General features: G+C 52.0%; 1 protein-coding gene across 1 annotated transcript; it reads right to left on the bottom strand.

The window, feature by feature from the left end:
* Nucleotides 1-5,269: 5,269 nt before the first annotated feature.
* URM1 (ubiquitin related modifier 1) lies at nucleotides 5,270-21,906 on the bottom strand. The gene is made up of 5 exons (XM_027877816.1): nucleotides 21,835-21,906; nucleotides 19,223-19,293; nucleotides 7,331-7,412; nucleotides 6,252-6,300; nucleotides 5,270-5,524 (listed from the first exon to the last, which is right to left on the bottom strand). The coding sequence occupies exons 1-5, from the start codon at nucleotides 21,867-21,869 to the stop codon at nucleotides 5,456-5,458; spliced, it is 306 nt and encodes a 101-aa protein (XP_027733617.1). The 5' UTR covers nucleotides 21,870-21,906; the 3' UTR covers nucleotides 5,270-5,455.
* Nucleotides 21,907-23,197: the final 1,291 nt, after the last annotated feature.

Raw genomic sequence — 23,197 nt, 5'->3', positions numbered from 1 at the left:
GTTTATTGCTACTAGTGCTGGCAGGGAGGTGTGGGGAGGCAGGGGAGCCCTTCGGAGGGAGGTGCATGGCTCTGGCAGGAGCTCAGCATCCCCCTGGCCCATGAGGTAGAGGCCATGGGGACGTGTCTGTCCCCAAGCCCTGGGATACCTTCATGCCTCTTCAGGGTGGGCAAAACCTCCCAGGGTGAGAATGAGACTCTGTGGGAGAGCAGTCTCCAGTCGAAGATCCCTGCCCCGCTGATCCCTACTCAGGGTTTGGGCCTGACACTATCTCTGACACTCTCCCTGGGCTCCAGGGGCCAGGCCTGAGGCAGGGGACATCACCGAGGGCTGGGGGCAGGGTGACTGGGGTCACCCTGCAGTTCCATGGGGCTGCACTGCTCCAAGCATCCCTGGGGACACCGGAGTTTCTCTCCCAGCACTCACGGCTCTCTCCCCGCGGGGCCAAACCCTGTGCGAGGACACGGTGGGAGGTGATGAGGAGCGGGGACCCCCCTGGTGAACCCCCCCCAGGGACCACTCCTGTTCTGCCCAAGGACCCCAGTGGCACCCAGGGTGATGACAGGCAGCAGTGGGGTGAAGGCAGGGGACACCTCTGTGCTCTTCTCCGCGGCTGCGGGGAACCCCCACAGGTCGGAGCTGGGGGTCCGCAGGCAGAGAGAGGCAGGCGATGCCTCCGCTCTCCCGGCCGGAGCCCGCAGCTGCCGGCCTGCCAACTCGGTAATATTCATCAGGGGAAAACAATGAGCATTATTTATCCCCGGCACTTTCCCTGCCGTGGGGAGCTGGGGTGGGGTGTAGGTGACCCCATACCCCACGGGGTACCCGACCACTTCCACTGCCGCGGCAGCACGACCGACGGGGGTCCCCAAGGGGGACCGAGCGGGTGGGAGGGGACCCCAGTCCCAGCTCTGCCTGGCGGCTCGGGGGGGACCCCCAGAACCCCGAATGGGGCCAACCGCGCCGTCCCCGGGGCCGGGCGCCGAGCCGCCGGGGCAGAGAGAACCCCGAGTCCCGGTCCCGGCGGTGCGGGGGTTGCGGGCCGGGCCGGGGCCAGGGTTTGGGAGCTGTGTCTTTAAGAGATGGCTGGCTCCAGGTTGCAGCTGCTGTTTCTGTGCTATAGAGACAGTGGAGATTCATTACTCCTAAAACACAATGGGCATTTATCACCCCGTGGTGTTATTCAAATCCAGTACCAATTGAAGGTCATCCCCATTCTTTTCTCGCCGGCTCTGCAACACATTTATTGTTGTGCCGTTCAACTAAAAGCCCTGCCCGGCCCCGGCGCAGCCCGCAGAGCCCCGGTGTGCGCATCCCTCCCGGGCGGATTTGGGACCCTCCCGGGTGGATACGGCGTGGAGGAAGCAGGGCAGAGCCGCGGCGGCTCGGCCGGGCTCGGGGCCGGCGGCAGGTGCCGCGGGAGCCCCGCCGCTGTGCCCCGCCGAGCCGCGGGGGCCGCCCGCTCCGCCCCCGCGGGACGCACTTTCCGCGCCCCGTGGAAACTCGGAGCCCCGCGGGCCGCCGGGGCCGAGGGCGGCTCGGGCAGCCGGGGGTCCGCCGCTCGCCAGCAGACCCCCAGCCCTCCCCCGGGGGGACCTGCCCAGCCCCGCCGCGGAGCGGCCACGGCCACCGGCGCCGGCACCGGCGAGGGAAGCGCCGGCAGCGGGCCGGGATTTTCCCTGTCTGGAGAGGGGGGATTTGTTCCCAACTTCGTGGGAGCCGGTCGGTGAGAAGGGGCTGGGGAAGAAGCCTGGATTTTTCATCTTTTTCCTTTATTTTTTTATTATAATTATTAATATCCACCCTCCCCATCCCTCCGGTTGGGCTTTTATAAATTTCGACTATTTTTTTCAAAGTACCCGAATCTTGAGGGAGATCCGTTTGGAATTGGTGAATTCTCCGAGGCAGAAGCGGCACGGCCGCAGCGCGGGGCCGAGGTCTGTGCCCGCAGCATCACCCCCGCCGAGCCCCGGGGCTGCCGGAGGCACCGAGCCCCGCCGCGGCCGCCAGCTCCGGCGCACCGAGCCCCCGCTCCACTGGGGCTGCTCCAGCGGGGATGGATCGCTGATTTTCGTTTCCTGGCTTTTTTTCTTCTTTTTTTTCTATTTTCTTTTTTTTTTTTCCCTTGATGTTGGTTTAAATTTTTTTCTTTCTCTTTTTCTTCTTGTTTTGTTTGTTTATTTGTTTAATAGGGGTCTTTTTAATTTTTTTTTTTTTTTGAGGGGTAAGGAACGAGTTGATATAATTAAACCCCTCGCGGTGCCATTAAATGGAACCCGGGATGCGAAGCGCCGCGGCTGCGCTCGAAACTTGTCGTGGCCGGAGCAGCGGCTCGGCGGGGCCGGGGAGCGGGAGCGGGGGGCGGCGGGAGCCGGCTCAGGGCCCGTGTGTCCTTCTTTTCCAGCCTCCAGCCGGATTCCCCCTGGAAGATCCCGCGAGCCCGGGATGGGAATCTCCGCTCCTGATTGTCCAAACGCAATTCTTGTGCGATGGAGCCGTACGAACCAAGAATTGTGTCTGGACATCTGTAGCAGAGGTTTCACCTCCTCCGGCGGGGCTCCAGGACGGTGCTCGGGGCGCAGGACGGAGGACGGACGTTCCCCGGGCCCGGGGCACGGCAGGTAACCGCTCCCGACTGCGGCCCGGCGGGACGGAGCCAGGATTTCAGGGAAACTGAGGAAACACCGGCGGCCGCTCCGCTCGGCTCGGCGCGGCCGGGGGGCTCGGTCCCAATGCGTCAAACCCCGGCCGGGTCCCCACCGGGACGGGCAGCCCCGGGCAGGCTCCGGGCAGGACGGAGGGGCCGAGCCGCGGGCACCGGCGCTTGCCCGTGGGCGGCGGGGCCGCAGCCCGGGCACGGCGAGCGGGCGACCCGGCCCTGCGGCTCCATCCCGGTTTATCCTGCTGGTGTTTATTTATTTATCTATTCTAACACTGCGGTTTAATTTCATTCCGCCGTGCGCCCGGCCCTGGGGTGCGGCGGGGACCGCTCTGCACCGGGACACCCTCGCCGTCCTCCTGCCGCAGCCCCGGCCGGCCCCGGGCACACGGAGGCCGCTCCGAGTCTCCGCCGAGCCGGGAACCATCCCCGCCGCTCGGGCACCGGGCGGGTTCGGCGGGGAGCGGCCCCGGGCCGCGGGCACGGCCCTCGCCGCCCCGGTGAGCCCCTCAGAGCGGAGCGGCCCCCGCGGAACGGCGGCCGGAGGAAGGCACGTTCTAACAGAGAGGCTTTATGAATCCACCAGCCAAGCGGCTCGGCCGGGGCTGCCAAGGAAACCCAGGAGGAGGAGGGAAGCATTACAAGATCCGAGCAGAATTTCACCAAGAGCCTATCTAGGACAAAGCTGGAGGCAGAGAATGTTTTAAAAGGCTTTTATTTCAGAAACTTTTTGTTGTTGGTTTTTTTACAGGATTTTGCTGTACCCCTCTTCTCCACCCTCCTGGCTTCCCTCATCTTCCCATTTCTAGCTTTTTTAAGCAGTGATTGGCAGCTTTTACTACAGCAGGAGCTTAAGCCACCTGGGTCTACCTGCACTATTGAGGGGAATAACAGCTCCTGGGGAAGGAACCCATCCTATCTGAGCAAACAGCTGGGGGGGATGAGAACAGACAAGCCCAGCCTAAGGCACAGAAGCAGCGTAGAGGCAGGGCAGGCAGCAGCGCTGAAGACAAACCTGCCTTTTCCCATCGGGTTTCAGTCTGTTTCAAGCTGCACACCACACAGGTTCCTTGTTTTTTCAGCCAGCTCCTACCATCACCTGGAATCCCCCTCCACTGCCCCGGCCCAGCAAAGCTAACGGCCAAGAACTGGGGACAGAGAAGAGCCTTTGGCCCATCCATGTCATTTACAAACGGCGTGAGCTGGACTCGAGTCGCTGTGGCTGGATTTGGAAAAGGCTGAATATCAGTTTGTCACCAGCAGTGGGTGGAAGGTGGGGTTCCTCAGATGCAGCAGCATCGTAGTCCGTGGGTGCTTTTAATTACGCAGGTTGTAGAGGGGTGAACGTGAGAGAGGAGAAGTCAGCTGAGGGAATTACTCTTCGGCACTCTCCGCATCAGACAGTGGAATTCCTCCGTCAGGCGCAGGGCGGGAGAAGCTCCTTGTACGCAGCACCCGGGGTGCTGGGCCAGGCTGCCTGAGCAGCTCCTGGAGATGGAGGGCTCTATGAGCGGTGTGTGGTGCAGATCAGCTCCAGGATGCACCAACTGAGCACCAGCGAGCGGGAGCAGCCGCTGGGGACCCCCGTGCGCTGCCGGAGCCGAGCCCAACCGCAGGTGAGCAGGGCAGGGGGGACAGGAACAACATCCCAGTTGGACACTCCTGGAAGCTCACGCAGCACGTTTCAGACCTGTGGCACCAGTGCTATCCTCCGCTCTTGCCGTGGCCTCTGGTCTGGCAGGGGCAAGTCCATCCATCCAAGGAAACTTCTGGAAAGCCAGCAGCATCCGTGCCCTAGCAGAGCCATGCACAGCCACTTCCACAGCGCTCACCGGACTTCCTCAGGGCACACAGTAAGAAGCCTCTCCCTCCCACTGGTGGAAAGGGTTAAAAGCCTGACTTTCCCAGGTCTTGGCACTTCCACTGTTCATCTCCAGCCCCAGCCCTTCCCCGGCCAGGCTGCAGCTCCCACCTGCACAGAACACAGCGCAGCGATCAATCCTGTCCATCACGGTGACAGAAAGATCATTTGCTGCCCTGATCACTCTGTGCTGTCTCAGGCTGGGTGAGGGTTTGTTTCCCCTCCAACCAAATCATTACAGATTGACGTTGTTCATGGGCCAGCACTTCACCCTCTGCTTCAGCTCCAGTATGAAAGCAGCACGAGGGATCAGAAAAACAGAACTTTTCAAAAAAGCCTATTTCTCTCCCGCTTCCCATAAATAAATACCACAAGTGGAAGTCACTACAGATGGCTCTGAAGCTGTCATGTTTGCTACCTCACAGAAAAGCTAGGCAAGCCACTTTTTGTTTCCTTGCACTTGATGGCTCACCCTTCCCGTGGCCGGTGCACAGACTGTCTAAGTATTGTGTAAAATAATCCTGGTTCCCAGAATCAAGGCAGAGGCACCCCAGCCTTGCCCCAAAACAGGCACAACTCCCCCAGAGCGCCTCACTGCTTGCAAAGACACGTCATCCTACTCAGGGTTCAGCACCCCTTTTCCTCCCATCATGGAAAAATAAAGTCCCACATCCTGCAGGTGTTCTCTGCTCGTTAGGGTACCTGGAAGTGCAGTCAGGAGAGGTGAAATGAGGACCAAAAGATGGATGTTGTTGTGGTGGACAGCAGGCCGCAGGCTGCAGGGCTTTATTTGGATGTGCAGTAACAAGAGAATATAGTAGAAAGATGCAGAGGTCAGGCACAGGCAGTTCAAGAGAGGTTTGGGTGGGTTAAGGTTTTTGTTTGGGGTTTTTGCCCAGAGATTTGGATTTACATCCTCTTGTCTTTTCAGGAGTTCACCCGCCGTGCAGTGTCGAGATGAAAACCACATTATCCTGGTCCTGGAGTTTATAATCCAGCTCACCCTGCAGGCCAAGGCAAAAAAAAAAAAAAAAATAAGAAAAATGGTTTAAATGTCATTTCCAAATACAAGCTGCAGAGAGAAAACAGCTCATAAAGAGATGGTGAGTGTTAGGGAGAGCAGAAAGGGACAGACTGATGTTTTCATCACAACAGAAGTGAAGGTGAGGGATCAGCCACAGCGCTGATGCTCATCAGCCCACAGCACCTTCTGGACCAGGGTTTTGACAGAACAGGTGGTTGCCTGAGGCAGTAAAATAGCGAGGGGCTGTTTGTTGTCTGAGCACAACAGTGGGCTGAGAAGGGAAGACATTTACCATGTGCCTGTTTGGGTAGGAATCTCCCCGTGGCCTTCACCTGCCAGGCATGCCCTGACTCCAGGGAAGGCGGCTCTGCCTGGGGCCTGGAGCTGCCAGTACCCACCACAGTCACCCCACACATGGGGGCACCCACCAGCAGCCAGAGGTGCAAAGCCCAGTGCCAGAGGCCAGGGAAAAAAAGGGTAATCTCTCTTCAGACCTTGGCTGGCTGATGAGACTCAGCTGGTTAGAGAGAGGCTCCAGGCTCCTGAAAAGCCACAGCACAGCAGAGAGATCCCAGCCTGCCCCTTCCCCCTCAAAATACAAGATGCTTTGCTTGGGGCAAGAATCAGAAACAGCTTCTCTGAGAGCAACCACAGAACAGAGAGAGCAATATTTTCAGCAAAGAAAGTCAAATTTAAGGAGTACAGACCATTAGTTCCCAGTCTGCGTCGTTGATGAGCACCAAAATTCCTGGCCTCCTGCAGAACAGAGAGAAATAATTAGGATACAGGTCTGCTAAAAAGCTCCACAAACAGTTAAGAACAAGGGAATGTCACAGCACAGATCACAAGCTGACTGCTTACAAAGCCAAAAAGGAATCCTAGCATGGAGGTGGAACAGGTACAGTCTGTGCCCTTTCTACATCAAATAAAGGGGAGGCAGGAGCGATCCCAAGGCTCATTTGAATCCAAACGCACCATTCCCGAGGCTGCTCCAGGATGATACATTTCCGTACGATGCAGAAGAGCCAGGTAATTAAAACCCACGCACGACAGTCGAGCGCAGAGAGCTCGATGCGAAGGTAGGGAAAGCTGTGCCGGTGCCCCTGCCACAGGCACCGAGCACCTGGGATCCTCTCCAAGCCCCTGATTCCGAGCAAAGGGATTCCCCTTCTTTGATCTTCGGTGTCCTGCAATTGTCCCTCCTGTTACCAGGGGACCTGGCACACGCTTCAGCTCACAAAGATCCGTGACGAATGTTAAACACCCCCAGCGCCACCCCGCAGTCAGGGATGGCTTGCACAGCTCACTCTGCTCTATTTCTCTTGCCTTCTTTTTTTTTTTTTTTTTTTTTTTCCTTCCCCCCCTCCATCCTCCACGAGGCTGGCCCCATTTTGACAATAAAAATACATTTCCCAGAAGAATTATTTGTTGGCGTTTCTCGGGAGTGACTGCTTCAGTCCCAGTGATGTCAGCAGGGAACGGACAGACCTGCTAAAACTCCTGGAATTGAGGGTACAGGCACTATTGCTGCTCCAGGTGACATCAGAGACAAGGTCTACGTGGCCCTGCTTCATGCTTAAGGCTTAAAGATTTAGGGTGAGGGCTGCAAAAGATGCTCTCTGTGGACAGTGTGGGGTGTGGGTGGGATGCCTCTCATTATCACTTCAGCAAATCCCATGTTTTGATGGGATTGACTTACTTCTTGCAACCAACAGGGGAAAAAAAATCCTAAAACCGCAGGGATCAACAAAAAAACACAAGGAGGATTCATAACAGTTGTACTTACACAGATTCCCCTTGCATAAATAATTCTGGTCGTTCTTTCAACATATTCTGTTTGATCCACTTGAGCAGGTTTCTGATATCCCCTGGAAGGAGAAAGGACAGGGTTTACAAACTGCCTGACGGCTCCTGGTGATGCCAGAGCAAAGCAGTTGTTTATCCAGAAGGAGCAGATGAGGAATGTGCAAGGATGGGTGGCGATAGCTGCAAAGAAACCAGCTAACAGGGCAGCCCCTCAGCAGCATCCCACAGGCAGTCCTGTCCTAGGGGAGCTCAGGGCTCTGCCCCAAACACCACAGCCTGGCACAAGAGGTTTCCCCAAGAAAACTCATCCCTCAAACAATGTGTGCAGCGCCCATCCAGCAGCAGACCCCCAGTGTTCAGATCTCTTTAGCACATCCCATCTCCTGTGTGTTCTATGATCGCCCAACAAATTATGTCTAATTCTCTGTGTGCTTAATTAGATTTTAAGAGTCCAAACAAGCAAGCCTAAGAACCTGAAAAGAGCAAAGACAGACGCTGTCAGCACCAAAACCAGCACGAAGTCCTGGAGGCACGAGCTCTGGGGCCCAAACTTGTCCATGATCATGCACTAAACACACATGCAGGCACTGGCCTGTCATATTTTGGACGCTTGCAGTATCCCCCCAGCATCACTCCTACTGCCTTGGTGTGTTCCCCACGCCATGCCTGCTCCCTCCTTCTACACTTGGGGCTTAGAGCTTCTTTATTAAAGCTCAGCCTTTATCTTTCCATTTCAGTAGGTGACAGGAAGAATTTGTCTTCATGTAAAAGGAGGAGGAGACACTGCTGGCGGGTTTTTATAGTATCAATTTTACTTTGTGAGGGAAAAACAATTTCTTTAGTGATAGCATCAGTTAATTTCCTATTGGAGAGGTGAGAAGAGAAGAAGGGAGGGGGGAATAATCCTTTACAGGGTTTGGAGAAGCTGACAAATTGCAATGTGGAGTTCTCCTGCATTTGCCTCTATATTTCACCGTTCCACAAACCACTTCATCATTCCGAATCCACAATCAGTTATTCTCCCGGGGCTCCTTTAAACAGCCCTTTGAAAGCCCCCAAAGAGTTTTGTTTGTTTTTGAGACGCAAGGAAGCTTTTTGAAGGCACAAATCCAGCAGTGAGGGCTGGAGCCCTGCTCCAGGATGAGCAGAGATAGCAGGATGGGTTTCCAGGTCTGTCTCACGTGCAGAAAGCTCGCCATAGCCACAAGGAACCTTTCCACGTGTGCTTCTCGGAGCTAAATTCACTCTGTGTACCATTCCCTGTGTGTTTGTTTCATGACCAGCAAAAATAAATGTGTGTGCGTAGTGGCTCGACTCAGCCCAGGCCTTACTCCAGGATTTTATGGGATCATGGATGTCACCCAGAGCAGAACTGGGGTTCTTCCAAGTAACATCACCCCCATTGCTTCTGCCACACCAAGGATGAACAGGCCTGGTGTAGGCAATGGGGGCCTCTTTTCCTGGGGAGAGGGGGATGGTCTGAGATTCCCTGTGTTCCCCCCGCTTTCCCAGGCCATCCAGCCTGTCCCCTGCACCTCAGTTCCACCACAGGGCTGCTTGGAGCACTACAGGCATTGCTGCCTCCGAGCACCGGATCGCTCTGATCAGGGCAAAAAGAGCTGCTTTGTGCCTTAAAACTGCCCGGTGAGCCGGATCACCTGCCTGGAGCCAACCCACGACTCCCCTGGAATGATATGTAGTCAAGAGCACAAAATAGACCATTTTCTGCCTCTTTTCTTAGCAATGTGCACTGGGGACAGCAAGAGCCGCTCAGAAGGTGTGTGCATATACATATATATATATCATATCATATATATATTTTATATATATATATATACACACCCCCACCACAGTGGTCCCTCAGCCACCAAAACAAGAGCTAACCATATCTGCCTTCCCCTGAAAAACGCTGCTGCAACATCAGGCCCTCAGGATCCCACACCCAAAAGGCTCCCGCTCTCCATCACCAAGAGCTGAAAGCGGGAGAGGGAGGAAGATGGAGAGGAGCCTTCAGGAGGAGGAGGAGGAGGAGGAGGGGGGTGTGCAGGGGACACCGGCCCCACCGCAGCATCGCCCGCGAGCTGTTTCATATTTATGCACTTGCAGCGGGGCACACAACAATGAGCTGTGCCATACACCATTCTCCTTGCGTGGAATAAGCAGCCCTTTCCTCTGGGACCTTTCAGGAGAGATCATTTAAACAGAAACACGCTGCACCAGCTGGATAAAAGACAGCCACCTAGAAGCAGCCTGGACGGAGGGGTGAGAGGACTGATTTATTCGAGGCTGAGTTGGAAGACTCCCTCGCCCCATCTCCTTCCATAATAAATGTTATTTTCAGCTCCACCTGAGCCTACGTTCATTTATTCCCACCCAGAGGTCATGTACACACATACTGGAGAATTTAGACAGCAGGAAAAAAAAAAGAACTGATACCCCTGTACACGCCTTCCCCACTCCAAAAGGCACAAAAATTGAGACCCTTTCTCCACAGCCAACCTTAAGACGTAATACTTTCATCTGCTTTATCAGCACTGAATTTTTTCACCCACCTTCATGTCTCTACGTTCTGTACACCAGTATTACTAGAACAAATCAATTATAAAGGATGACAAATGACCACAGCCACACCAAAACCATCTCCCACAAGTAAGATATTGAAAAGGAACAAGATTACTTGCATTGCAAGGGGTCTGGGGAGAAGCCATCTTGCAGCTCAGCGCCTCGAACAGCAGTGCTGATCAACAGCTCAGGCCTCTCCATGTTCTCATGATGGAAATAGTAAGAGGTAAATTACGGCACAACTGCTTATCTCTTACAGCTGACATACATAGGACATTTTCTTTCTGATACTATACTAGAGGTCTAACAGATTCCCAGCTCCCTGGGCCAAGGATTTGCTGTGCAAACAGCAGGTCCTCTACAGGTAACGTAAGAGGAAGGAAAAAGAATCCAGCCTGGTCAGGCATCACATGCACTGACAAGTTAAACCATCACAATGCAGTGATTTCACACTGGTGTTGGTTTGAAGCTGGTCCCCATCACAGAACAGAGATGTTTGCTATTGGCAGGAGCACAGCTGTACTACAGGTGCTGTCATTTGGCTGCAAAACCCTCCGTGCATTTTGGCTCAGGAGGGAGGTTCAGAGGAGAGCTGAGACAATACAGCATTTTGCTCCAGAGTCACCAGCTCAAGCCCAGCTCATCCCCGTAAGGATCTATTTTTATCTGCTGCGTGGTCTGTCCTCACCCTACCTTTTGGTAGCCCACTCGATTTCACTCACAGCAAACAAACATCCACACCAAAAACACCCTCTAATTCTCATTAACTGTCCTCACCCTCGGCAGCATGACCAGAGGAGCAAGACTGAACTGGCCCAGGGAGCTGAAATATTCTTAAACTGCAAAGGAAGGACTGAAGCACATGGTAGGAAATCCCTGTCTTATTTGTATACACAGACAGCTTCTGTTGCCTGTGCTAACAGTACATCAACCCCCCTCCAAATTCTCAGGAAAAAAATAATCTAAAGTTAATTAAAAAAAAAAAAAAAAAGGAAGAAAATCCGACAAACGTTTGGGAAAACTGCTTAGTTCAAGTGCACAGATGGGAGCTCAAGCCCACAATATATGCAGAAAACAAATCACCCAGTGAAACACAGCGCTCAGGAAAACGAGGTGACACAAAGTCATTGCCTTGTCACGCAGGCAGACGGGATGCAGGAACTGCAGCGAGCGCAAACACAACCCAACAGCCTCGGCTCCTTTTCAGCCCAGCTGCACCACAAACACTCCTGGTTGTGGCAGACAGAACTGCACAGCCTGCTCTGCCCTCCTGAGAATCCTCCAAGGCCTGATCTTCTGCGTTACCCCAACTGTTCCTTCATGAAGAATCCGCTTGAGCTTCCTATGCCACAGGAAAGCATCTAAGGCTCCATTTTAGCCCTGCCTGGAACAAGAGCCAGGGTTCATTTGCGCCCTCAAAGCCAGGGCTGAAATCCATAGATCTTCCCTAGCTCAATAAAACCTCCTGGGCCTGACAGATTCATCAGTGATAACTCAGCAAGGAGGGCACTTGCTGTGTGCAGGGAGAAACCAGGTGCCTTGAATAAGAAACACCAAGCTGGGAGTTGCACTAGAAGGATCTCACACCGAACTGATAAATGTGCAGACACACGGAAGGATTTTGTGCAACTGTGATACCAGTTGACACAGACACACAGCTCTTGGCTCCTTGGGAGCTGCACAGGTCACTGGCAGATTCACTCACACAGACAACCACCAGACACCTTAAAATCCACGTTCAAACCCGCACAGCGCGCACAGTGCCCCGAAGGGCACCCGGAAGGAGTAATGACACCCATATTTTCTTGCCTTGGTTGAAGAACCAGGATTATTTCAGGGATATAGGGGGACCCTATAAAGGCTGAAGCATGGAAAATTCCCTTCTGGTCTGCAGTAAATAAGATATATGCAGCACTGGTCACTAAGGGGTCAGTGCTGCCAGAGCACAGCGCTTTCCCGGGCCGCCTTGCGGATCCCTCCCTGTGGGGTACCATTTCTTTGACCCAGAATAAGATCATTTATCATACTGACCATGGCTGAGCTCCAATTTGCTGAGGTCACTAACTCTGGACGAGCTCTGCTCCACCCACATTCTCAGCCACCGGCCTGTAACCATGACAAAGCCCCTTCCCTGCCGCTCCTCTGCCATTATTCCCCCTGCCTGCATGGAAATGTATGGAAAGACAATTTGTATGCCCCTTTCCCTGCTTAAGCAGCTTGGTTTTAAAACAGACAAACCAGCTCCCAATACCTGCTGTCCCTCCAGGTGCACAACTTCTCTTTTGGATCCCAGGACTCTCTAGGAATCTGCTCCCCAAAAGAGCTCAAAACCTGACCTAAGGGATCCTTCTGAGTCCTGCAGTCTCCCATCTGATATGCAAATCATTCTCTGAAGCAGACCATGGTGTGCCATAAACTGCAGAAGACGACCTGGAATAGCTGATATGAATGGAGTCACAGGTAAATGAGTTTGGTACTACACAGAGTGAGCAGCCAGGTAAAATTCTGCAGCAAGAGCAAAATCCATTTTCTCTGACAAGTGCACAAGCCAATCCTGCCACACACTGGAATGAGCAGTGATTTAAGTACTAGGGAAGAAACTAGGGGGTAACTACAGCCAGGCATAAGAGAATCCCAATGGTTGCTCTCATCTGTTCTTGTCTGCTTCAAACTAAGGTCTTGGCTTGTCTAATTTTTAATTGCTTTATGACATCTTTTTTCTTGCTTCTCAGCTAAAAGAGCAACACTCTTCTTCATTTCCTTGTGTCCACAAATTGGGAAGGGAACACAGAGGTCTTTCACAGCCTTCCTGTTAGCAGTGAAGACTCAGATCCCAGTCATCACCCAGCAGTTCTCAGCCCAGAGATTTTAATCACAACGCTCATGAGCTGGAGAGGAGCTGCTTGGGATCTTCTGCTCCCCACAGATTGCTGGTAGGAGAACACAAGTTCAAGAGATCTCCAATCCCACCGCTAGCCAGCAGCAAGCCTCCAGATCCATCAGCTCCCATGACAAAAAAAAAGCAGCTCCGAGCTGATTCTCAGGGTAAACCTAATCCCTACTCATTTCCAAAGTCAGAGCATCTAATCCCGTAACACCCAACGCTATTGTCACTTCAGGCTCCCCAATAAATGCCAGTGCACCAAACTGTCTCTTTTAATTAGGATCACAGATCACTAGTGCTGGCCCAGGGTCTTGCCTCTCGTTCAGAATTGTCAAAGGAAGGAACTGAGAGAGCCTCAAAGACCATCGTCCCCGCAGCCAAGTACCAGCCTGGGGATCGCACACATTAAAAAACACATCTCCTTAACAGGTCCTGGGATTTTATCCCTCTGCCAGCGCAGAATTTTTCTTAACAAAAGACCATCCCGAGCCTTGCCTGCTCTGATTTTAAGAGGCTTGAGCAGTGTAGACTTGCTACCAAACCCCAAGGAGACTGTGCCATGGTCTAATAGTTTTTGCAGTCAGGAATCTTCTGCTAATGCACTCAACTCCCATTTCTTCATTCCTCCCAATCAATCTATGCTAGATGATATTGCATCACCCTGGCTATAATCTGTCCTTCCCAGTGATAAAGGAGATACCCCACCTCATCCCTTTTCTATTCATTTATCCTGTTTAACCTTGAATGTTACTGGTTAATTTTTTTTTAAGCTCTCCAGAAGACAATTCAGAGAATGCATTACTAACCACTGGCATAAAGCTCAGCCAAAACCCAGCAAACCGAAATTTCCTCTCCCTTCTATTTTCCTGATTTCTGAATTTTGTGTGTGTGCACAGGCACCGGGGGGTTAAAAAGGACAACTTTATCACTGTTACAAGATACTACAGGGAGCTGATGTGAGATCCCACACCACAGAGGAGGGTGGCTGCTCCTGTCAGTGTGCAGAGGGATTCCCTGGCAGCCTGGCACTGCCCTGCACACAGCCAGGGAATCCCCTGGGCTGGGCTATCCCTGGCACTGCCAGCTGGATCAGAAAATGCCTTGAAGTCAACTCCTTGCCCCCCTCCCAGCCTGGCTGGTGGTTGGTGTCCCCTGTGGCTGCCGGATGAGTCAGTGCCTCAGCTCGGCTCAGGAACTGCCATGATTTTATTCCTCTAAATACGGAAATCGCCTCTCGCTTTTGGGCTCAGATCTGCCTTGCTATTATTATTAGACTTTCATACAGGGCCAAGCACCATTAAACCGATTCCTGTCCACCCAAACCAGCCACCCCCACAGATACTCCAAGCCCCTCAGTCTTACTTGAAAGGGGAAAAGAAAGGGCCAGTGAGATGATCAGGGTGGAGGAGAGGGGGGGTAAGATTTACAAGTGAATGGAGGTAAGAATGGAGCAGTTTGTGGGATAAAGGGGCTGCGGAGGGAGCTTTACAGATGTGCAGAGGGACGGCGGCTCATTGTTTAATTAAGCAGAAAGTGGCTCTTTTGAAAAGCAATTTTGCACAGGAGCTCTGAGCTCAGCAAACAACTCCTGCGAGTGAGGGCAGGAGGAGAAAGGAACAGCTGGCCCGGAGCCGTGTGAACCGCATGCTAAGCGGTTTAAAGGGCCCGGATCCTCCTCCCCAGCCCTGCTCCGCTGCCACCCTCTGAACAGCGCTGTCAGCACAGCAAATCCCACCGAGAGAAAAGAGGGAGCGCAGGGGGGGCGGCACGGAGGGGTTATCCTGCTAGGTGTCCACACACTGCGATACAGCGGCTGGGAAGGAGGGTGTAACAGCCAGGCTTTGTTATCCCAGGGATTTGGTCACACACAAGAGCTGGTTTCTCAGTGCTTGGGAAGCTCCTTCCACAATGAGTTGGGATGAGCTGATCCCGTAACGCGGCTCCACGGCCTCCCGGGAGGGTGCTGGGGCTGCTCCTGCGAGGATGAGCGTTTGTTCCCCTGCTCCCTGCGAAGGGATTCGTGGTCTCCCTGGGACAGGGACCCAGAGCTGTGCCCGCAGCCAGGAGGGCAGCACACGTGGCAGGGACTGCTCCATCCTGCGGCACCACACCGCGATCCCGCCGGGCTCTGTGCTGCAAACACGCTGCTGGATCCTGCAGGAGCAGCCAGGATCCAGGATCCAGCCTCAGCTCCCACCTTATGTCCCCTTCCCTTGCCACCAGATCTATAATTTCCTGGCTAAGAGAGATGCACGAGTAGGATGCACAAGCAGGGGACTAACCCAAGTCCTTTGAGAGCTGCGAGTGCCACACACTGTGGTTAAAAAGATTTGACTGCATGAAGTTTTCCATAGAGCCACGGGGTTTTTTTTCTCATCATTCTTCTAATAAGCCTCTGCATCACCCAATATACTTTTATTTGTTCTTTGGAGTAAGTTTAAAACGTTAGGAATAATAAGCAGAGCAATAAAAGCATTCCAGAATATTAATGACTTAACTACAATGTGCTATGTAGCAATAGCACCGGGCACTTACAACCAACACCAACTGCTACTCTCGATTTTACACGTTGTTTTGGCACAGCACCCCAGTCAACTCTGAACACGTGCCATGCTGTATTTTTTAAGCCCCTCTGCCTGTATCACAGGCCTGATCTCTGGAGATCCCCAGGCTCTTTCCCCAGAAGATGAATGCTCCCAAGTCCCCAGCAGCCCTCCATGCTGTGCAGAACAAGGCCCCTGGAAAGCAAAGCTCTCGAGGAGGAGACCATGCTCCTCTCTACAAGGATTCAACTTGAACAGCACTTGGCAGATTATTTTCATTTTCCCTCAAAAAAAAAAAAAATCTGATTAGCAGTGGGCTTTTTTTCCCTGGGGTTTTGGTAAACCACAATAACCAAAACACACTGATTAATAATTTATCCTTCCAGACCTGTAAGTGCCAAAACACAGTGTGAATTCATGATTAGCCCAGAAGGTCCGAGCGAGCGCTGCTGAAACTGGTCACTGCTGCTCCAAAAACACAAGTCTCACCACTGAAGCCACAGGAGAAGCTGGAATTCAAAGGCCTGCAAGCAGCCTGCAGCACAAGTGCCAGAGACTTTACACACAGCCCCAGCCTCTGGATACAACATCCAGCAGACAGCACAGCCAGAGGGGTTTTGTAAACACTCTCCATCAGCACGATGCTGCTGAGCTAAACCTGCAATGACTACAAGGGTTAAACAATGCCAGTGACTTCCTACCCTCCCAACTGCATCCATGCAACCATGGCCAAGACAAATCCAGCACTGTGAGTCCCAGCGAGATGGAGGAAGGAGCTCCGGCATCCCTTGCAGAGCAGTCATACAATGATCTATTTGATTACTGAAGCACTTGGTTAAATTACTGTGGCTTGTTTCAGGAGGAGGTTGCCAAATACATTTTCAGTTTTTAATCTAGGGTTTCTCTCTTTTATGCTCCATTGTCTCTAATAGCCTCTTAGATGCTTGAAAATAAAGTTGATTTCCCTGCCAATTTAATCCTCTCTCTATGTGACAAATATCGTTATTCCCCCAGCTGCTTTCTCCCACACACACTGTTTTCATGCAGAAGAAGCCAACAGGGCATAATGCCTTTAGATCCTCTCACAGCACCATCAGTGAGATCATCAGAATAGCCAGCAATTTGGGGCAGGATTCTTGTCTCACTTGAGGTCTTCTTTCCGCAACAGCTCTACGAGATTACACAGGACTGCACAAAGTGTGGTTTAGGTAGATCTGCTGGTCTATGCACATACACCAAACCTTTTCAAGTTCCTTGTTGGCAGCAACTTCAACACACAGGCTGAGGCAGCTCTGGTTTGGAAATAAAGAACTGCTGCTCAACTGATATTAGGATACAAAAAGCCCCCTGGATAATAAAAATAGGTCCCACCACACGGCTCTACCCCTTGTGGCTTGCTCTTGTCCCATTTGCAGCTTCCTTCCTCCTGCCTTTCCTAATCCCTCCAGGAGTCCATCTCCAGGCATCACAGAAGGACAGGGAATCAAATCTTCTTGAAAAAAAGTTAACTGGATCTGGAACCCACCTACTTTCCACCTGGTGCCTGTTACCAGGAGAAGAGGAATGATCGCAAATGGTCAAGCAACATGATCACTCAGAGAACACTGACTGCCCCTGTCAGCTATGGAGCACAGCTTGTTTTATCATGTAAATATTTGTGGGTATTTTTTCACATCATTTTCCACCTCCCCCCACCTCTGGGATATATATAAAAATGCCTAAACAATTAAAATATAGCTGGGCCCAATGTCCCAGAGAGAAGCAGCTGCTCTGCAAAAAGGAGGACAAAGACAAAAATAACCTAGAGAGAAAGGAAGAGTAGGTAAGAGAGGCCAAAATGGCCAAAAATAAGCTTGGCAGATAATGAAATCACTTAAAATGGGGTTAGAAGTGCAGGTCTTCAAGCAGTGTTCATGCTACAGGTCTTTCCCTGGAGTACTCAGGGATGGACATTCAGGGTAAGGTGAGCAACAGGATGTGCTCAGTAGAACTGAGCTGTTTTATTTCTCTAATCATTGCAATTCTGGCTGCAACAGGGAACATGCTATATTTATATATATCTTTATTTACCCAGAGATAAGTGAATTAAACGTTCTTAGTGTGAACCAGGGAAATACACGGCATTAGGAACAACACAAAATCACACAGATTTACCAAATTTCTTATTCACAGGTTTTTGATATGATTCTATGGATTCCTCACCACTATAACATAATGGTCTTCTGGAAATATTATGAGGGGTGTCTCCAGCAGCCCCTTACTGTCAGACATTAACCCCCCATGTTCCTGCCTCATCCCTGTGCTGGAAAACACGGCAGCAGGAAAAGCTGGGAGCAATAATGCGTTAGATGAATCTGGAATGAATCACTGGAGATCATGAGTTTGAACCCTGAGACTGAGACAGACCTTCAGGGAGAGGATAAATCCAGATCCTAGTCAAGTCCACAGAAGTCTCTGCAGCAGCTTCAAGTGGGAATGGATCAGGCCACAAGCAGCTGCACTGCTGACAATCATGGGGCTAGAAGAATTATTTTTTGGTATTAATACCCTCCCTTCCCCTAGCAGAAATAAACACCTCCTGTAATAATCCCTTCTTCATGAGCATCTGATCATGGTTTGAACACCACCAAGGCAGTGGGTGTTACTGGGTATTTTAAATTTACAGAGCACTGAAAAAAATTACACTCTATCCCCCAACTTTATGAGCCAACTAAATGAATGTTTTAGCATTTCTTTACTACCTTCCATTTAAAGTGCTTTAACAGTGCTGGAATTTAATGCTGAACTCTCTTGTGATACATGAAAGTATCACTACAACCTCACTAGCAACAGGGGAAAGTTAAGCAACACGACTAAACTCACAAAGCAAATCAGCATCAGGTCATGTTTCTGGAGCCTCAGTCCCTGTCCTCACCCACAAGATCACACAATATTCCAGTCCCCCCAATTACATTTGAATTACATGTACTTATGTCCAAGCATCAAAAGCACTTCTACCAATCTCTAATTACTTCCAGGCACAGCAAGAAGATTTCAGGTCTGGAGGTTCCCAGCACATAGGTTATGGTATCGGCCATTCCCGAGATCTTAGTTAACATTCCCTGATGCTCTGTGTTATTTTGGTTTATAATCCCACTCAAATACCACAAAGCAGTGCTATCTAGCTGGAAGAACTCAGAACATACCTGTGGCAAAATTACCTTGCCACTAAAGCACGCACACACCTGAGTGTGTTAGTGAGTTAGTGCAGCACAGCTCAGTGCTGATAATCCAAATGACAAACCAGAGATTGTGACTGTTTATCCCTGGGACACTGGTTTGTATTGCAGGGAAGGCCATGGGCAGCATCTCCAGAACCACATTTGAGCATTAAATTTGCTGTTTCCAACTGCAGAGTTAATGTAAAATTATTATCTATACTTGATAGTCAAATAAGAAGATAAAATAAATTTAAGTTTCACTGCTACGCTCCCCCCACACATCTATACACTACAGACACACACACATATATATATACATGTGTGTGCCTTTTGGAAATCTCAGAACAGGCAGGGAAAAAACAAAGAGAGAAGAGGTTATTGGTGCTTTCAAGTACCAAACAAGACAGACACAGACTTGATGGAAACATCCAGAAGCTGTTGTCTATCCAGGAGGAGGGAGGCAAGACTTAAGGAAGGACTCAACTCCCAAGTGCTGAGAGCACATGAAAATTGCTCAGACTTCGAGGACCAACCCCTGTTTTCCAAGCTACCCGATCCACAGTATGTCTGAAAGAGCTTTTAAAACACTTTGATCCTCGCTGCCAACTAGAAGTGCTGTACAAACCAGCTTTGTTTCATCTGTTGTCATTCTTTCAAGTTATCCAGCAGGTTCTGATACTCACAAGGCTCTGGTTGACAGGGCAAAGTCACCTGATGCTTTTTGACACCATCGAACAAGAGTTCTGCACCACCTCTGAAATAAAAACAATGAACCACTGAGATTTTGCTTTATTGTCAGAAGGGAGACAGCACAAAAGAGGCGATTTACATAGATGGCACAGCAGAGAAAACAAATGACACAGACTATATTTAGCACAGGATTCCCTTTGTCTTTTTTTTTTTTTCCCTGCCACAAACCACAAGTTCTTGGCGGGGGAGCTGCCAGATCCCATCTCCAGCACATACAGGAGGCTCTGCTGTGGGCCAGGACCCCACGGTGCCAGGCATCATCCCAACAGAACGGGAACATGGTTCCCATCTCCGAGTGCTCCCAACCCTAAACAACATTCCAGCCACCACGCCAACATCCAGTGCTGCTCATCCCTTACATCTCTTAGCCAGAAGTCTCAAAAACTGAGCATCCCTCTGGGATAAATATTCCCCCAGTTTCCACTTGAGAACACAGGGAGAGGGAACAACTCCCACAAGGTTACAGAGCAAGTCAGGGCCAGCAGCCCCTGAGTCCTGGCAACCCTTTCTTGATCTACAAAGTGTTCCTGAGAGAGACTTGACTGGGGGAAGCGAGTGGGGAGGATGACAAGTTAGAACATTAATAAACAAATACACAATCCTCCTCCACTGAACAACCTGATGAACGTCCCTCCTCTGACACTCGGAACACACTGGGGGACCAGAGAACAAGGGGTGTCCCCTGCAAGCACAGGAGATCAGGTGTGAGCAGGACAGGCAGAGCCTGCCAAGTACAGGAGCTGGTCCTCACACTGGCATTTAAATTGGGTCCAGGCACCTAATCTTAGGCTCTTCAAAAGAATAATTAATTTTTGTAACTTCAACTCAGAAGCCTCAGCGAGCTCCTCGCCTTTCTGGAAAAGGAACAGCTGTGAAAATCTTGAGCTTTACCAACGACCATCAGTTTTCACGATGATGTGAGGCCAGAGGCCAAACTCAAGTCATAGATTATCAATCTTTATCGTGTGAGTAGGGATATGGGTAATAAACACAAAAGCTACTTTTACATATGGGACATAACAGCAGTGTGAGGTTTTGACTCTAAACTGAATTCTAGACTGGGTAAGGTTTTAACAACTAGAAAACTCTTAAAAAACTCAAGTCAAAGCTCAAGTGAGGCTGAAAAATTACCAACCCATTTTCAAAGGGCTGTGGCAAAATATCCTTCCATCTTAAATGTAGATTTACTACAGAAAAATTCCCCTATGAAGTCACTTTACTGGTGTCAACACAATAAAGAGAAATATTTAAAACCAACCAGTCCCCCACCTAAAGAACCAACAGAGATACATCCAGACGTTACTAAGCTCCTTTAAATTCAATATCTAAAAATGCCCCAGTAGGTTTCCTTGGCTCTGCAGTGGCAGAGCACAACAGAACCCTTGTTGTGCCCTCGGCAGCGCTACTTATACGCAGCAAACCCTCCTAAAGGGCACTCTGTTGGTGTCCTCCCCCCCAGCTCACAACAAATGGTTATCTCCAAATTGAAGCAGCGATTGATTAACACGAGCCCGAGATTCATGGGGGGGGGAACAAGTCACAACAATGATATGAAAAACATTTTTTCATGTAACGAAAACAAGGTCACGCTTTGTTGCAGCGGAAAATGTAGATTGCAGGATAAGGTCCTTCTGTAAAGCGGGAGCCGTGGGGGACTCAGCTGTGGTTCCTACATAGAGAGCTCATTTATGCATTTCCAAGGGAAGCAAAAATGCATCTCACTCTTCTGGGAAAATTAGGAGAGTTTGCTGCAGCTGGAAGCAGGAAAGACTGAGGAAAGGATTCTTAAGGAGAAGGGTGTTTAAAGGGTTATGGCGTTTCTGTGTTTGTGAAAGGGTGGGAAAAAGTGAATAAATAGCAGCCTTTTAGCTTTTGCTAAAAGGAGGCTTTAACGAAATAACACCAGTATTTCCACAAATATGCACAGCTTCCACTGCAAACGCTTTAGGTTCCCAGGGCCAGAGTGTGAGCAAAGCTGATACTACAGTAGAAAAGGCCTGGAAACCGAAATGCTGCCGAGTGAGAGCGGAGCTGTTTGACATCGACACAGCTGGGACACAAAGTAGAGCGAGGGCACGTGAACACACACAGACACCCACAGGTACACGTACGGAGGAGGAAAAAAAGCCGAAAAAACGAGTGGGAGGTTTTTACACATAATTTTAATAGTTAAAAAAAAATAAATAAAAAAAGAAAAATAAGAGGCTGAAATTGGAGAAAGGAAGGAGGGGCACAGGACGCTCACACAGAGATGGCAGCGAGGCCCCGGGGCAGAAGGGCAGGTCCAGCACGGTGGACACCCCCTCGGCGGTGCTCGACCACCCGGCTCCCCAGGGGCGGCCGCTCCCGCCACCTGCGGCCCGCAGCCCCCGCGGCAGAGGCGGCGGCGCTCGGGCCCAGCGGCGGGCCCACAGGCCGCGCGCCACAGCCGCGCGCGCCTCGGCGCCGCGGCCCCCTCCCCGAGGGCCCCGTGGCGGCCCTGCCCCGCCCGGCAGCGCCCTGCCCTCCGCCCGGCCCCGCTCCCGGCCCCGCCGCCCGCGCTCACCCGAACTCCACCTGCAGCGACACGGGCGCCGCCATCTTGGGCGGCGGGCGCGCGGGAGGGGCCGGCGCGCGCTCGGGCCGCGCCGGAAGCGCCTCGCGAGCGGCTTCCGGCCGCGCCGCGTTGCCACGGCAACGGCGGGGGATGGAGGGGCGGCCTGGGCCTGGGCCTGGGCCCGACTGCGGCGCTGCCTCACCCCGGGGATCCACTGGGGCCCCGGAGAGCCCCGAAAGAGCTCCCGCGGTGCCGGGCAACGCGGGCTGTGTTCCCCGCCGCTGCTGTTTTAAAATACTCGGGCGCTGGCGCCAGGCGGTGTTACTCTGAAATACCCATTTCTGCACCAAGTTCGCGCCTGGCCGCGCACAGAGCCCCTTGCACATTCTTAGGGCCGCACACGGAGCCCTCTTGGCGTGCCCGGAGCGCTTGGGCTGGGGGGAGGCGAGAGCTGCAGTGGGGGTTTCCCAGCTGAAGCTGCTGAAACACAAGAGGTTCCACCTCAGCATGAGGAAGAACTTTTTTGCGCTGAGGAAGTCAGAGCACTGGAGCAGGTGCCCAGGGAGGGTGTGGAGTCTGTGGAGTCATCCCAAACCCACCTGGACACGTTCCTGTGTCACCCGCTCCAGGTGACCCTGCCTGGGCAGGGGGGTTGGGCTGGGAGATCACCAGAGGTCCCTTCCAGCCCTGATGATTCCGTGACTCTCTGAATCCAACCCACGGCCTCGCAGCCCATCGGGACTGCGGGGAGGCAGAAATGGCTGGCTGAGACCCACAACCGCTGCTGTCACTGCCGTGAAGACACCATTCCGTGCCAGGGGTGGCATCTCACACCCCCTCCTGCTCGGGCAGCTCTTCCCAGCGAGCCCTTCCCCGAGCACCTCCAGCTCGGCGTTAAACAACGCGGCTCACATCTGTCGCCTGTTTGTTTTCCCCCCTCCCGTCCCCAGAGGAGCCCCGTGCACACAGGCGGGACGCAGCCACGGCGGTGACAGCTGGGCTGTGCTTCTCCCCCACGACACTGGTGGAAAAACCGCACTCAGCGGAGGGGTTTGGGGTTACAAAAAAAAAAAAATCCACGTACGCGTGCACGCATGCACATAGAAATGTAACAGCTATGCATATACATGATGCATTATGTGCAAGGGGCATAAATTTACACAGACAGATTGCTCTTCGTTTATGCTAACGGGGGTCAGAGCACGCCTAACCCCGGGAGCAGAAGGTGGTGGTGTTTGTAATGGCCTTTTGTTCTCCCGAGGAGATCATTCTCCGGGCTGGGCCCCAGGAAAGGCCGGTCCCTCGCAGATGAATGCTGCCTTCGCTGCCGGGGTTACGCGATGGCAGGGACGTGAAGCTGTTGACCGTGGTC

Source organism: Empidonax traillii, unplaced genomic scaffold (assembly GCF_003031625.1).
Source record: "Empidonax traillii isolate 1590-97213 ecotype Southwest subspecies unplaced genomic scaffold, ASM303162v1 scaffold34:size3740991, whole genome shotgun sequence".
NCBI lineage: Eukaryota > Metazoa > Chordata > Aves > Passeriformes > Tyrannidae > Empidonax > Empidonax traillii.
The sequence above is the reverse complement of the archived record's forward strand: the minus strand, read 5'-3'. Positions and strand labels throughout refer to the sequence as shown.

Excerpts from the sequence above, each read along its gene's own strand:
- URM1 (XM_027877816.1), bottom strand. The coding sequence starts at position 21,869 with ATGGCGGCGCCCGTGTCGCTGCAGGTGGAGTTCGG. Across the intron at positions 19,294-21,834 it reads TCGCTGCAGGTGGAGTTCGG|AGGTGGTGCAGAACTCTTGT; the intron begins GTGAGCGCGGGC and ends TTTTTATTTCAG. Across the intron at positions 6,301-7,330 it reads TTTATGCAAGGGGAATCTGT|GAGGCCAGGAATTTTGGTGC; the intron begins GTAAGTACAACT and ends TCTGTTCTGCAG.